General features: G+C 32.0%; 2 protein-coding genes across 5 annotated transcripts; both read right to left on the bottom strand.

Annotated features, from left to right (window-relative positions):
* Positions 1 to 2,157: 2,157 nt before the first annotated feature.
* On the bottom strand, positions 2,158 to 3,719 carry LOC106115688 (UPF0454 protein C12orf49 homolog). Its single transcript, XM_013309144.1, has 4 exons — positions 3,372 to 3,719; positions 3,130 to 3,277; positions 2,858 to 3,009; positions 2,158 to 2,500 (listed from the first exon to the last, which is right to left on the bottom strand). Exons 1-4 carry the CDS (start codon positions 3,549 to 3,551, stop codon positions 2,300 to 2,302), a joined length of 681 nt encoding a protein of 226 aa, XP_013164598.1. The 5' UTR covers positions 3,552 to 3,719; the 3' UTR covers positions 2,158 to 2,299.
* Positions 3,720 to 4,290: 571 nt separating this feature from the next.
* Positions 4,291 to 8,997, bottom strand: LOC106115630 (protein kinase 4-like). Of its 4 annotated transcripts, none has more exons than XM_013309067.1 (6): positions 8,736 to 8,997; positions 6,773 to 6,817; positions 5,466 to 6,607; positions 4,970 to 5,385; positions 4,719 to 4,816; positions 4,291 to 4,425 (listed from the first exon to the last, which is right to left on the bottom strand). In XM_013309067.1, coding segments are annotated over exons 2-5 (1,587 nt in total). In that variant the 5' UTR covers positions 6,801 to 6,817; positions 8,736 to 8,997; the 3' UTR covers positions 4,291 to 4,425; positions 4,719 to 4,815. The 4 variants fall into 4 exon arrangements, with proteins under 4 accessions (XP_013164521.1, XP_013164520.1, XP_013164522.1 ...); XM_013309066.1 differs by lacking the exon at positions 8,736 to 8,997 and adding an exon at positions 7,667 to 7,700; XM_013309068.1 differs by lacking the exon at positions 6,773 to 6,817.
* Positions 8,998 to 15,197: the final 6,200 nt, after the last annotated feature.

Genomic DNA, 15,197 nt, shown 5'->3' with positions numbered 1-15,197 from the left:
TTTAAAAACTATATTAAAATGTTACTGAGCCTAATAAAAATTTGGTTTCATAATAATACCGAAAGTTATATACATATAGGTGGGCCGTTTAATAGGTGACATGATCAAAATCCAACACGTAACCTCGTAACGGCGGGCTTAAATTTTATTTATTTTTTTGAAGTTAGAACCGCACAATTGCTTACCGATTACACACTTATTGTCATCATGGCAATCTAACCACGGATAATACAAAAAACCTACCGAAAAATATGGATATTTCATAACAATCGAATTCAAATTGCATATGTATGTTTGAAGTCCGAACGGATTCATTTACTTTAATCGACGTTTTTAAGCAGCTTATCGCACTATGAAGCTAAAATTGATAGTTTTTAAATGTGGCCTAATGGCCCACCTATAGTTGAAAAATCTTATATAGCTATAGTTATGAATTAAGTTTATAAAAGTATACTACGTCAGTCAAACTTTCGTCAAATCTATATTCATTCTTCATAAAATTAGAAAGTGACAACATATCGATACTTCGATGATCAATACATCATTGGTGTATAATTGACAAATAATTTTGTTACAAAAATTTAATTTAAAATCTATAACTATTTTTGGTGTTTTATTTTAGATTTATTGATATATTTTTTAAAAGCAAATACGAGGCACTAAGAATAAAAGCACGCAGCGAAAGGTTATAATATAACCTTTTTTTTTAATCGAAAATATGTATAGTATAAAAAAATTGAAGACAGTAGCCATTTAAAAAAAAAATGCACTGGATTAAAGAAATGATAACTATTAAATATTTACTTCATTTAATGAATTTGTAAATCTGGCGCGCGCTGCGTGCAATTAAGTGCCTGTAAAATTATCTAAACATACTAAAGACATTTATAATAATAACGTTATTTAATCTTAAAAATAAATGCGTAATAGTCTCAAGGCCACCGTTTCTTATCAGAATTTTAAATTAGTATAACGTTATAATAACGTAATTCACACATTTGAAGCACATTACATGTCAATAAATAAATCCCATACACCAAATAGCCTTCGTCGCATAATACTAATGATATGAGAATGATTTTTTATTACCCACAGATAGCGTTGCCAGGCGTCCGGATAAAGCCGGACATAAGTAGACTTTTTGATTACGTGTCCGGCCTATATAATCGGTGTTCGGGCCCGCTTTTTGTTAGGCTTTCTACATTTCGCAAACGAGAGTAATTTTACGTAAAATTTTTTCGTACCTATAAATACTGATAAAAAATCCTCTATAATAGAGAGTGGCCGGTCTTTCTACGCAAATGTCCGGCTAAACTGGCTGGTCTAACCGGCTATTAGATTTTAGCGGCCAGCAACCCTACCCACAGAGAAATATATATAATCTGTTCCAAATCAATACCAAAACTTTGTAAAATAACAATTTTACGCCAAATTTTGTGAATTACAGTACATTTGCAGCAACAAATATGATATATATGTCACCTATACATATTAGATATACAATTTTACCTTTTAATATAATTTACAGATAAAGCTGCCAACGGTGATTCTCTTCTTTACAAAGTTTAGGTTTTAACATGATCTGTTGTATAAGTTTTACTATAAAATGGTACATAATAATATCAGTAAAACCTTATATTTTCTATGTATAATGTACATAAAATTTTATACATATATAAAAGAAGCAAAGATGTTTATAATATTCCTTCTAATAAATCCATGTTTATGTTTTGTTCATATTTTGTTCTTCATAAATTAACCTTAGCACCATGAATAATGCATAGCACACAATCAACTTTTAGATAGATTTTTTTCATATTCAATAAATGTTCCTTCTATGTATTTATAACAAAATTCTATATATCACAAATCAATGTTATTACAACTTGTATATATAACAATTGTTTTACAAGATTACATATGTTTTATTATTATGTCTAATATTTTAAGAGCACAATTTCAGTTATAAAATATTTTTTTTATTTATTTAATTTAAATACATAATTTCTACATAACAATATAAATCATTCAAGTACTAATATCTTATGAAAATATAAACATACCTTTGTGAGTTTAATTAGATACTATTTTAATTTTTTAAATTAATTTTACTAAAACAACTTAGAGAGAAAATTAATAGTTAACTTAGAAAAAAAATCCAACTGCACCCAAGATATTCCGAGAATTCTGAATGGAATGACATCTTATTTTGAAATTATATCAAATTACGAATAATAATGGAGGAGTCAATAAAATATCTTGAGTGGATAGGATCAGTTAGGTAATTACGTAACTTTAGTTAATCAGGTGTTCTGGTCCCGGGTGGTTCATCACCGAAGCAATGCTTATGCGCGGGATCCTTGTACGAGTTCTCATGTAGGACACTATGCGAACTAGTACGGCATTTCGTCAAGCATAACTCATAGTCATCAGTCAATGAACGGAATAATACATTCTCTTCTGCTGATAACTTTGATAGTACCAACTCTAGCATGTCTCTCTGTAAAATAATATTATCATTTTAATCATTTTTTTTAAAGCTCAATAATGCTTTCATTGAAAATACTGCTAAATGTTTAAAACTAATTTCTATTTCCCTTGGATATTGCAGCACATGTCAACGTATGGAAAAAATTTACCAATTTTTGTCATATGTTGACATATAGGTTGTTTTTAACGAAAAAAATGTAGATGCTTACCTTAATGAGTAAAACTTTATATATCTTATTTACATTGTTATATATTTCACATAGACAGAGGCATCAGCAATAGCCAGTAAATTTATTTTAAATCTATAATTGTAGTCATAGAAGGCAGACACTATGTCTTTGGGTTATGTTTGTGTTGTTTTACTCACCTTGCTAGGATCTAGGCAGCAGGAGACGCAGTACTCATAAATAACACAACAGTTGTTATCTTTACATGATTTACAACTGTATCTAGTTGTTGTCTCTACTTCAGGATTGCAACAACCATTTTTTAATATATCACTTCGCTGACAAACATAACCTAAATAACAAATAAAATTAAGAATATATGCCATTGATTTTATATACACATTGATTAGAAATATATAATATGTTAAATTATGTTGTAATTGTATAGTTGTTAAATAGTTATTGTACCTACCTCTATCATCTACAACAACAGACTTTCCTTGGACAGAATTTCTACAAATTTTTGTATCATTTGTATCATTGTGTTCTTGTAGGGTTCTCCAAATAAATGGTTTTTGCTCAATTGATACATCTTGGTATACCATGTTTTTATTACTCCCCTGTAATGGAAGAAGTTCATTATTCAAATCTCAGGTTTTTTTATAATTTCAATTAAAAAAACTCAATAAACCAATTGTATAACATCATACTTACCTCTCTTAAGAAACTTACAATACAGTAAGTCAGTGAAGATGCAAATATGATGCCCAATACTAATCTCCTTCGAATAAATCGAACTAAGGCTGCATACCACATTTTTAAATCAATGTATTTGCTCTTTAAATAAGAGCAGAAACTAAAATTGTATGAAAAATATAAAATAAATGATAACATTTTTGCGTACACACTAAGTCAACGGTATTTTTGTTGTTAACATTTTAAATGCCGTATCACATTCTAGTTATTACTGAAGAATATTACTGTGTTTTAAGTACTTTCAATATAGTAACATAAAATACTTATTAAATGTGAAAATGCAGCGCAAATTGCAATACACTGCAATTCGCAAACTTATAACAAATGTCAAAGTCAACTGTCAAATCTCTTTTGTCTCCTGTCATATTTGTGATTAAATTTTTTTTTAATTTTTTGACCTGGTAACATAGACCTTTAGGTCATGTCTTATTTGGAAAATGTTCATCATTACTTTGGATTCACTTCACTAATATTCGTCGTTTAAATTTTGTGTTTTAATAATAACTTATGGGCTATGTACTCTATAAATCCAGTCATTTCTATTGATATAAATATTAAAAGAGAGACCATCTATCTAGGTGCCTACATTTTATATGATATTTATTGGACACTGTGTCTCACTTGTTGACAATTCATAACACCAAAAATCAGCACACCAAAGTTAACCCCTCACGCAACCAGCATATTGTAGCATGAGATGGGTCATGGGTTCCGCTCGCACCGCCTCGAGGATTACCTTATCTTGCGTGAATCAATGTCAGAAAATCTCATAAAACGTTTGTTAGTGAGAATAGGAAACCAAAAAATACATCAAGAAACTAGAATGAAAAGATGAAAAATGTTTGCTAAAATTATTTATTGATAATACTTGTTCTTATATTTCCTATTTACAATTTATATAAAATAGATTTAAATTAATAACAATACAATTGTAACATGTGAAGATTGCATATTAGACATGCAACTGTTTGTAGTCATTGAGATCTCCATTTTGATACATTTCATTTGAAACCTGGAAAAGATAATAATATCTAATTAGAAAGATTTATATACATGTGCTACTATTGAACATGGCGATTTCATTCCAAGGTCTGTTTCATATGAGGGTTCTTATTGTTTTTATTAGGTTCTCGACAATGACAAAAGAAACATTTTGAACAATCTATCTGCAGTCCCATGTAAAGGTTGCGAATCTGCTACTCCTTTGCGTGTTCCGGTTACTTATAACGCAGTCAACATAAGGTGTTATTTTAAAACCATATTAATCCTGTATATTATAATTAATAATAATCTTTTATAGCATACCTTTTTAGGAGCAATAAATAGGCGACTTTTATTCAAATTATAGTTTGGATGTTCGGCACTCATGTAGGATCAATTAGGACGATCTTGCCGACAAGGTTCTGTAATATTTTAAATTTGTTAAATTAAATACATATATCGTTGTAAAAGATACAAATGGTATTGCTGATGTCCACGGGCGTCGTTGAACACCTCTGTGTTCCCGCTGATCGTTTGCCCCCTTCTGTTATAAAAAAAACAAAAGAAGAAATTACCATTTGTGAACGTAAAGGTTTTGTAACTGGCGTTTTGAAGTACCCGTCTCTTGAAATTTGTATTGACTGCAATTATAATTGTTTTGTTGTCCTCGATCTATCATATAGTTATTGCAGTAGTCTTGATAAACAGGTGGTAATGTATTAGTTATATAACGGTGTTCATACTTTTGATTAATATGACTGTTTACAGTTTTTATACTGCCATTTAAGTTTGTTCTTTGAGGTACATTATTTGTTGTATTATATTGCAAAGGCATACTGGTGGGATAATTTGCCATATAGTCTAAAGTATTTTGATTTGGTCTATGCATTTGGTTTTGGCTCACTGTATTATTATGAGTTACAGCATTAGGTATGCTTTGATATGAAGCTCTTTGTCCTGTCTCGAGAGTTTGAGGGTAGAAAGCGGATTTCTGTAAGAAATGTATAACATATTAGAAGAATCAATCAATGATATGATTAACTAATTCCTTTATTGTAAAGAATAAATTACCTTCCGATCCAAAACAGTTTGGTTAGAAAGGGAACAACTCTTGCTTTCTTGCTTGACGACTCCTGACATGGTATTTTGTTCTTGATTTCGGAGATTGTGGGCGATTCTCCTTTTAATTTTTGATATTACATTATTTTGATTTGAATAGTTAATATTTTTAATTAAATCATTTGCATTATTTGATGCACACGATCTTGGTATTGACTTGTTAAATGAATTTTCTAGGTTATTATTGTTGCTAAAGTTAATATTGTTTAAGCTTCTGTTTTCTTTTACAAAATGTTTATGTGAATTACTTTGCGTGTCAGTTTGCAGAGTATTGTCTAATTCGCTGCTGGGAGTGGTGATTACAGATGTATAAGGTACGTTTTGTTCTACCTTTGATATTTCCCTTGTACGCTTATTACTGTTATCTCTCTGCGAATTATGTTCAACGTTCAAATATTGTGCATCGACGCTTAGAATTATTTCACTTCCTTTCTGTCCAGCCGAAAATATTGCTACTTTATTTTCTTTTGCAACATTGTCTTGATTATATTTTCTTTTTAAATTGTTGGAGACGTATTGTTTCTCATCGATCTTATTGCTTACGTTATCGACTTTACTTTGAGCTAAAATTTTATCTTTCATTCCTTCAGTCCAAAGTATTAAATCATTGCAGAGACCTCTTACATACATTGGGTCGATTTTAACTTTTGATAACTCAATTATTTTTTTTACCAAAAAATGTTTTAGATGTTCATTTGTTTTTTGTGGCAATAGTAAACGATATGCCACTTCAAATGACTGCCTATAATATCGAGATTTTGTATGGATATAATGAAATTTTAAAAGAATTGCGTTCTTTTCGTTTTGCTTGAGGCATTGTATATAATAATTGTATACTTCAACTATTTTAGATATATTTTCTGCCACTGTGAGTAGCATATGATAATCATCTTTAGAATTTGCGCATTCTGTTTTAATTTGCGCGGTCTTTCTTGAAAAGGTTGGTTTCGATTGATCCATTCCTTGATTTGGCATATTTTGAAAATTTATCTCATTGTTATTTATCTCTATAACGTTTTCTTCGTCTTCTTCATAAATAACAGTTACAGTGATTGGTTTGACGAAGTTATATTTCTGCATGAGGGATGAGACATCTGCAAAAAATAAAAGTTTATAGGAATTAATTTACGAAAGTTAATTTGCCCGACTACACATGCAATTTTTGAAAACTGCTCAGATCCTAGTTACAGATTACACAGATCAGGATTCGGGCAATTGATATTTTGCTATAATATATTATTAGAAACAATTGTATGTACCTGTTTCGGATGACTGTTGAATATCCATATCGATTTTTATATAACCTGAATAAATAAAAGCAAGTTTGTAGCTAAAATAATAGTAAAATTAATATGTTAATATATGCATTGAAATATTTTTAAATTAAGAACAAAAATATATTTCCACATATTATAATTCAGTGTAAATACAATCTCCTAAGAGGAAACGGGCACTAAGATTGTTGTCATATTAAATTCGTTAGAAGGGGTTGGTTTTATTATAAATGCGAATGTTTAGATGGATGGATAGACGTTTGCCTCAAAGTATCTCCAGAACGGCTGAACGGACCTTGATGAAATTTGTCATACATTTTTTTTAATTCCACGCGGTCGGAGTCACTGGCGACAGCCACTTTAGTTATAAATTAGAATTAATTTTCTAGAATATCTATGGCAAAATTCCAGGATGAAGCAGCGAAAGCGAGAGCGAGTAGAGAGGAAGATAGAAAAAACGATGGCGGTACCGGAGGGCCGAAGATACAAAATTAAGGTATATGTTGATATAGAGTATAATTAAATATACTATTAGATCTGTAATAAAAACTACATAGCTTAATGCAAAAGTTAACACATGCGATTGCATGTAGTCAAATTTTTTGATGTAATGTTGGTAAGTATTAAAACTACTTCAATATTACTACTACTTTATGTTTGTATTTTGAAGTTGTTTACATATCTATTATACATTTTTTGGACTCTATACAATAGGTGTTTCGCAATACAAAAGACTTATTATTGCATCTTAAAACATAAAATATAATTTTTATCTGTAAACTTCTCAGAATAGGATAAACAAGATAAGGCAACACAAATAAACTCATCACTATTCCAATTCATCAACGAAAATCGAATTAATTTTGATAAAATACTTACTTTAGTATTCACTTTTTGAATAAAACATCCAAAAACAATATATCTGTAAAACTATTTATCACTTTAAATTAAAATATTATATTTATTTATCACTTTTTATTGTCACTAACACATAATGGAATTAAATATTAATTTTGATTTATAAATGTTTATATATTTATTTTTATATATAAAATTGAATTTACATAGTTTTTATAACGACCTGTGTAAAATATTAAATCGGTAAAAATTATTCAACACACAACATGTAGCGACGGCGTTGAGAAACCGAATGATGAATAAATGGAGTGTTGTCCCTATGTTTACACTTGCTCCCGTTAGTCTGATGGTGTTGTAGCGCATTATAAATCTGTACGTGTTTAACACGCCCAATTAATGACGCAATCTCCGTTTTTTAGGGTTGACCCGAGACACAAAAACGTAAATATATAAATATTTTATTCGATAAAAGTCATATGGACATAAAATATGTATAAAACAACATAAAATAATGATAAATACTTCTACTGGTAACAGAGCTGAAATTGAATTACAAAGCTACGATTCGATTGGTAAATCGATTGATTGCGAAACAATATTCGAAATGATAGAATCGAATCAGGATCCCATTCTATTACATAATAATCTATCCGAAAACACCATAAGGTTAATTTTTCGTACCAACGAACATAGTTGTTGTTATCAAAATCCACCACGGAAAAACCCAGAACGCGACAAACATCTATTAATAGCGACTCCACGTCCTAGAAGACGTCAGCAGCGAGACAATTGGGACAAATTAATTGATATTCGTTTCTAATTACTATAAAAGACTAGCTTTTACCCGCGACTCTGTCCGCGTGGAATGAAAAAAAAATTAGTTCCCGGCAGTTATTCGAATTTCTCACGGTTTAAACTTTCCCTAGACCTCCACGGCCATTTCAAGACCAAGATAAGATAAATCCGTTCAGCCGTTCTAGAGTTTTAGAGAGACTAATGAACAGCAATTGATTTTTATATAAATAGAAGGTAATTGCTTTCTGAAATGAATTTCATTCTAGTTTACTGGAATCAAGGTGGTTCTACTTACTCTTAGTGTTGCTCGGCGCCTTCTTTTGCTTTACGTACGGAACGCCGTGGATCTGTAATGTTCGGCTGGTCTGAAGGGGTTGGTAAAATGACAACCGGTAGTGGATGAAGAATATAGTTATTTATTATTATTTCACACGCAACTCAGTACAACAATTTACTAAAGAAATGTAACCTTTACTTTACTGCCGCGTTACTTCTATCGATGGTTATTACCGGACTAACATTTTCGAGTGAAGGAGTTTATATTCAAAAAAAAATAGAGATATGACATGAGAATAATAAACAGTCCATTTGGCTTCTATAATGATAACATCAAAAACACATTAGGTGAGCAAACAAACAATTTAAGGACTTCGGACTGTACACTCATTACTAATTAGTGATACTTCAAATTAGATGTAAATAACAATACAGAAAATATTGCACCGCGCCTTCTTCTGCTTTACGTACGGAACGCCTTGGATCATTGCCGTCCCCTCTCATTCGTTGTCTCTTGATGTTGCTGTTGAATATTGTTATCATACTCTACGGTACAAACTACTTGACACATCCTCTCTATAAACTACATCCGTACACTCGGACTGAATCATCGTAGGTTGCTACCGGTTTTAAAATAAATAAATTTAGTTGCAACTTTGTACAAAAAAACAGGAGCGTCGGTGGCTCAGTGGTCAAACACTTGACTTGCAATCTGCAGGTCCTGGGTTCGAATCCCGCCATGTACCAATGTGTTTTTCGATTTCCGATTAACATATGTACATTTATCCGACGTTCTTACGGTGAAGGAAAACATCGTGATGCAATCTGCACATATCAGAGAAGAAATGCAAAAGATATGTGTGAAGTCAATCAAGCCGCACTTGGCCAGCGTGGTTGACTATGGCCTAATCACCCTTAACTTAGGGTAGGCTCCGAGCCCCTCTGTGGGGACATATAGTGAGCTGATGATGATGATGATGACAAAAAACCCGTGATTCGGGTATGAGAAGGAAAATATGAAACCACACTACCACATATCAACAAAGGCGGACCAAAAATAGCTAAAAACATATCAGGTGATTAATGAACGACCCCTAACCCCGTGTCTCAACCATAATAAACAGATTTGTGACTTGTAAGAGCTCTTTATCTCGGGTACTCGGGAACAAAGCTTTCATTCTACTCGTACTGTTGGCGACGAATATGTTTATTTTGAATTTAAATAATCAAGACGTCGAATATACATTTATCATCAAAATGTTAATTGGCTTTTTTAAAGGAACGGGCATCAAAAGGATTTTTTTATAGCTGTGTAATAAACAAGTAAAGATAATTTAAAAAATACGTGAAACGAAATGTGCATTCCTTAAAGACAATAGAGCTGCAGATTGGCTATTTTATTGCAACCATTAGAGTAAGGAATTTTTGGACTTAAAAATATTAAACAATAACAAAATTCAACGTTTCTTAAAATTAGACAATAGATGCAAAAGACGGCCACGGCGAGGGAACCATAAAATGTTTAAAGTTTATTGCACCTAATTTCTATAATGGCTTGCAAAATGTGCAAGAACCGTGGGACCAGATGCCAAGAAAGAATTCAAGTAAATAATAAATATTTAAAATAGTGATATTCGATATTAAATGATATAGTGAAATTAATATGTGAAATAAGTGAGGGTCGCCACAGTTGTATCCCCAGATAGAGTCAGTGTAAATAACTCATGTATGTCATATGTATAGATTTTAAGGTACATTGCCACTGTAATCTAAGTTTAATGTTAATTGTTTATAACCTATATATAATATTATTGTTATTATTTTTTGTATAGGTTATTTTTAGAATGTACTTTTGCGTGAATTAATTTTTATGTTTTTATTGTCGAAGTAGCATCCCACTGCTCGTGCATGTTTGTATAATGCGCACATATGTGTTATGTAAAGATGACTAGATTACGTTAAGATAGTTTTAGTAATATAGATTTGTATAAGGACATTTTGTACATAATAATTGCAAGTTTTGTAATAGTTCTGTAAAATAATGGTAATATTAATGTGTGTTAAAACAGACGTATGCATAGGTTTTAATTGTCAATATTATGTTGTGTTCAATTCGTACTTTTAATGTCCTCTTGTAATTATTTTGTAACTATTTTCAAATAAAGATACGTCTAAAGGGTCAGTCGAAACACGCGGGGTTCCGAGCGCTACCTGCTTAGCGCGCTTATAAATAGGGCGACGTTCGGCGCAACACCATTCGCATCACTGCTTCTACCGAGACCACACGCACGCGTTTTGACTGACCCCGAGGAATTACACAATTTAGTAAAGTGTTTCTCTTGGGCGATTTTTCCTGCGTTTTTGGTCGTAGCAAAATTGGCTATTCTTTTGTGGGTCCTGGATCGGTGTTACCGGCGCAAAGTGAGGTGCGAGTTGCGTGCCGCAAGGTGCAAAATGAGGTCCCTTACTTTGTCTTTTTATCACCGGTCACCCAATTGGGAGCTTGTTCCAGGCAGCGAGTAGGTAGTGCCTTTACGGGTGCTACCTAGCTTCATGCAGCCGAAACACGTACCGTTAAATTATACTTGTCATAAATTAAGATAATATTGAACAAAAGTTCATTTGTATAGTACTCATAACATGATTCTTGTTTGGTTTGATTGATGTACATAAAATGTTGAATGGTTAGGTTGACGACTTTATTGTCTGGATGTATGAAAACTGTGTTGACGCCTGTAAATCAGAAATTAAATACAGTTCTCAAGTAATTATATTATTACAGAAATACTTTTAATCTGAAATAATTTGAGAGATATTTAGAAGTCAGTTTGTTTTGTTTTAGTTTTCGTCTTTTGTACTAGCTGTCGCCAGCGAGTCCGTTGGAGCGGACTTAAAAAAACCTAATTTAGAGCCTATGTTTTCTTCCAGGCTATGTTCTATATCAATGCCAAATACAAGGAGATCCATGCCGTCTAACAAACATCCGTCCATCCATCCAATCATTCGCATTTATATAATAATATTAGTAAGATTGATTATAGGAACTTTACAACACCGATAACCGTTGCATTAGCTTGTGTTCGTATCAACGACCATGACCTGAGCACAGCACAGGGCAGAGCCGATGCGTCATATTTATCAGCGTAAGATAAGTTACAACGTACGCTTTATATAATAAACAACTACTTGTAGCAGGAAGTCCACGATAGTGGCGGCAATTCGCTATCTCCACCATAAATAATATCCGTGTAGTGTATACGGTGATACTGCGTTCGGAATCGAACGTAAACGGTGGTTGATATCCGATTATACAGTTTGATACAATGATGTGGAAAAATCTCTAGATATATTAAGTAAAATAAACATGTAGTAAAGTACATACATATGACTTTCTAAAATAAAATTGGGTAGTTCATTAATGTACAAGATACTATAATTTTTTTTGTCTTTATTTTTACAAATTGGCTATTAGCCAATTTTCTGAAATATATTTTATAATTTTTGTAGATTTATTTTAAACCTTCTTAATTCTTCTTCTTCTAATTTCATACCGAAAACATGATTTTTTTTCTTGTGGTTTGAAATTCGCGCTAAAACACTGCGCCACGTGACATTTCCGGTCCACGAAGTCATATTTCGATAAACAAAACAAGGCCAATACGGCGCTCTAATTGTTTTGAGTGATAAGTACACAGATTTAACTGGGATTGTGAAAATAACAAGTTCAAACGTGTATGTGTCGAAGTATGAAATTAAAGAAGGACGATTAATAAAATCACGACAGAGTTGCTGTTGCTAATTCTAATGAGTTTCTTATATACAAAAATCATTTTATTGCTAAGATTTGCAACCATATATATTTTTCTATTTTTATATGATTAAAATATTTTTCATCCTAGTTAGTTCGGTTAATAGCAGAAAGTAAATCTTAAGTTAAAGTTAATTTAAGTTAATGTTTAAAAGTTAACCATGTCAAACTTATTGGTTTTGGACTGACAGAAATAGGTAAAACAAGTAGAAAGAAGAGTAAAACACACATTTATTTATTTCGATCTTTCGGTGACATGATATTTACGAATTACACACACTTATGTGTATGGAATTGGCAATTTGACAATTATTACGGCAATATTAATTTCACTATACATACATAATATTATTGCTTCTCTAACTTATTCGATTTTATCCTCATTCTGTCTCGTTTTACTTTATATTATACGATTTTAGTAAACAAACCAATAATTTTTAGACGTTGCGCGCGCATACCATAACAAGGCCATAAATCTGTACTATTTAATTATTATCGCGCTCCCGGTGCGGCTGCCTATTTGATCCTTTGTTCATATTTATAACATTGAACAATTATTTATCGTTAACTGTTTTAACCACATAAATAAAACATTCAAATGTCAGTACTCTTATAAATATTATAAATGCAAATGTTTGGATGGATGGATGTTTAAAGATATCTTCAGAACGGCTCCATAGATTTCGCTGTAATTTGACATAGATTTAGAACAAAGTCATAGTTTGTGTAGTGGACTGTATTCGGTAAATGAAAGCTCTTTTTGATCGGACAAACTGTCGCCTTTATTACTCCCAAACGAATGCACTAGTCACAAAAATAATACGATATTTATACGAGTTCGCCGCGGCTCTTAAAAAAACGATCACTTTCTTTTCCGTCCGTCTGTTTGTCAAGATTCGCATTTCATTCCGCGCGGACGAAGTCGGAGGCTACAGCTAGTAAACAGATAAATCTGCATGCTAATTGTTGTCAAGGAATGTTTATTGTAAGCACATTTTTCGTCTTTCGCATTTTTTAATTTATTTTTCCTTGTTTGTTTCTTGTAATAGTATAAATCTCCGGTAATAAGTCATTACCTAATACTAAGTTTTAAATGACTCTCCAATGATGATAGACAAGATGATGTTTACTGTATATTTTGTCAATCGATCCTAATTATATTTACAATGTAAATGTTGGATACATTTACATCTTAAATATAATTTAGATATGTTGGGTACATTTTCATTGTAAACATAATTAGGATCGATTGATAAAGGGGATATCGAGTAGTACATGAACAAGGAATAATTTTCCTTGGAATTTTGCGTTTTCATTATAGTGGGTTTGATATTCTAAGATTCATCCTACAATTTTAAGTTCGACTGTTCAATTTATGGGAATTTTTATAGGCAGAGTTGAGTGCGACATCTGGTGGCCGCTTTCGAGTTTTCATCTAATTGTGAGGAAAAAAAACTAAAATGCTCTTCAAAGTGCGTAAGAAACTGGGTTGTTTTATTTGAAAAGTATGGTTGTAGTAAAGTTGATCTATGTATATCACTTACAAGACTGTCATTTTCTACTCATATGGAATCTGTAAATAAGTCAATGTAAATACTTATGTTATAATGTTATATCGTAATGATTGTTATAATTCATAAAGCTTTTATAAGCAAAGTTTATATTCTCCAACTTGCGCAGTTCAATCTTATCGCGAACAGCTAGTCCGTTACCCAGAATTTCTTGTAACGAGATCAACGAGAATGACATATGACTTCAAAATAGTTTCAATTTTAACGACGTATTATGAAACAAAGGCTATGATCCTAGTATTCCATTGCTGTGAATCTTATATTAAAACATGTTATGGTATCTGTGTTGTCAAGGAGATTAAAAGGAATGATATATATTTTTTTTATAACAGAAGGACAAACTAGCAGCGGGACAACGAGGTGTTCATCTACGCCCATGGACATCTGCAATACCAGATTTGAGATGGTGATACGCTCGCTCATTGAAAGGCCCTAAGTCGTAGCGGTTTGGGAATACCGCCGAGCACAGACCATTCCACAACGCGGCTAAGCGAGACAGAAACTTCGAAAACCGTACGGGTGTTGATTGTCAGTCATCAAAATAATAAGTAAGTATATTAGTATCATTACACTTAAAATCTATTAACAAATATGCAATTATAAATACCAGGAACATAGAAGGTGGATAAAGACAGATAGGCGTCCACTTGTTTTGTCGAGTGGATTTTTTGGAGATTGTTTAACAGATGACGGCTTAGCAGTTGGCTATTAGGTGTACTTTATCACTTTTTTTTAGAACAGTAACATATTTTTATACTAAAGGTTTGTGGCAGCGTCGGATTGTGGAATGTGGATACAAAAAAATGCTTTGTTTGATGCAATTTGTATGCAAAATTTATTATAGTTTTTTTGCTGTTTTTCGCGTGAACTTGATTGTGCAGGCACCAAATAAAGAAAAATATTAATCCATAATATTTGAACGCAGAGAACCAGCGGGACTAAGAGAACGGAACAAGTTCAAATGAACTTTACTCGAACCCCGTCTAGAGTGCTGTATTTAACAGTGTTTAACAGGAACCCGATCCGAGTGAATTCGACGTTGCATTAATATGTTATAGTGTGTGTAAGTTTTTACAATAACAACTCACACTGACCTAAAGCC

Source organism: Papilio xuthus, unplaced genomic scaffold (assembly GCF_000836235.2).
Source record: "Papilio xuthus unplaced genomic scaffold, Pxut_1.1 DF827777.1, whole genome shotgun sequence".
NCBI classification, from domain to species: Eukaryota; Metazoa; Arthropoda; class Insecta; order Lepidoptera; family Papilionidae; genus Papilio; species Papilio xuthus.
The sequence above is the reverse complement of the archived record's forward strand: the minus strand, read 5'-3'. Positions and strand labels throughout refer to the sequence as shown.

What these genes read in the sequence shown, in the direction of transcription:
- LOC106115630 (XM_013309067.1), bottom strand. Translation starts at nt 6,800, where the DNA reads ATGGATATTCAACAGTCATCCGAAACAG. An exon ending in TCAACAGTCATCCGAAACAG is followed by an intron (nt 6,608 to 6,772) that starts GTACATACAATT and finishes TATTTTTTGCAG; the next exon opens with ATGTCTCATCCCTCATGCAG. An exon ending in AAACTGTTTTGGATCGGAAG is followed by an intron (nt 5,386 to 5,465) that starts GTAATTTATTCT and finishes CATTTCTTACAG; the next exon opens with AAATCCGCTTTCTACCCTCA.
- LOC106115688 (XM_013309144.1), bottom strand. Translation starts at nt 3,551, where the DNA reads ATGTTATCATTTATTTTATATTTTTCATACAATTTTAGTTTCTGCTCT. An exon ending in TTGTAAGTTTCTTAAGAGAG is followed by an intron (nt 3,278 to 3,371) that starts GTAAGTATGATG and finishes CTTCCATTACAG; the next exon opens with GGGAGTAATAAAAACATGGT. An exon ending in TGTTGTTGTAGATGATAGAG is followed by an intron (nt 3,010 to 3,129) that starts GTAGGTACAATA and finishes TTTGTTATTTAG; the next exon opens with GTTATGTTTGTCAGCGAAGT.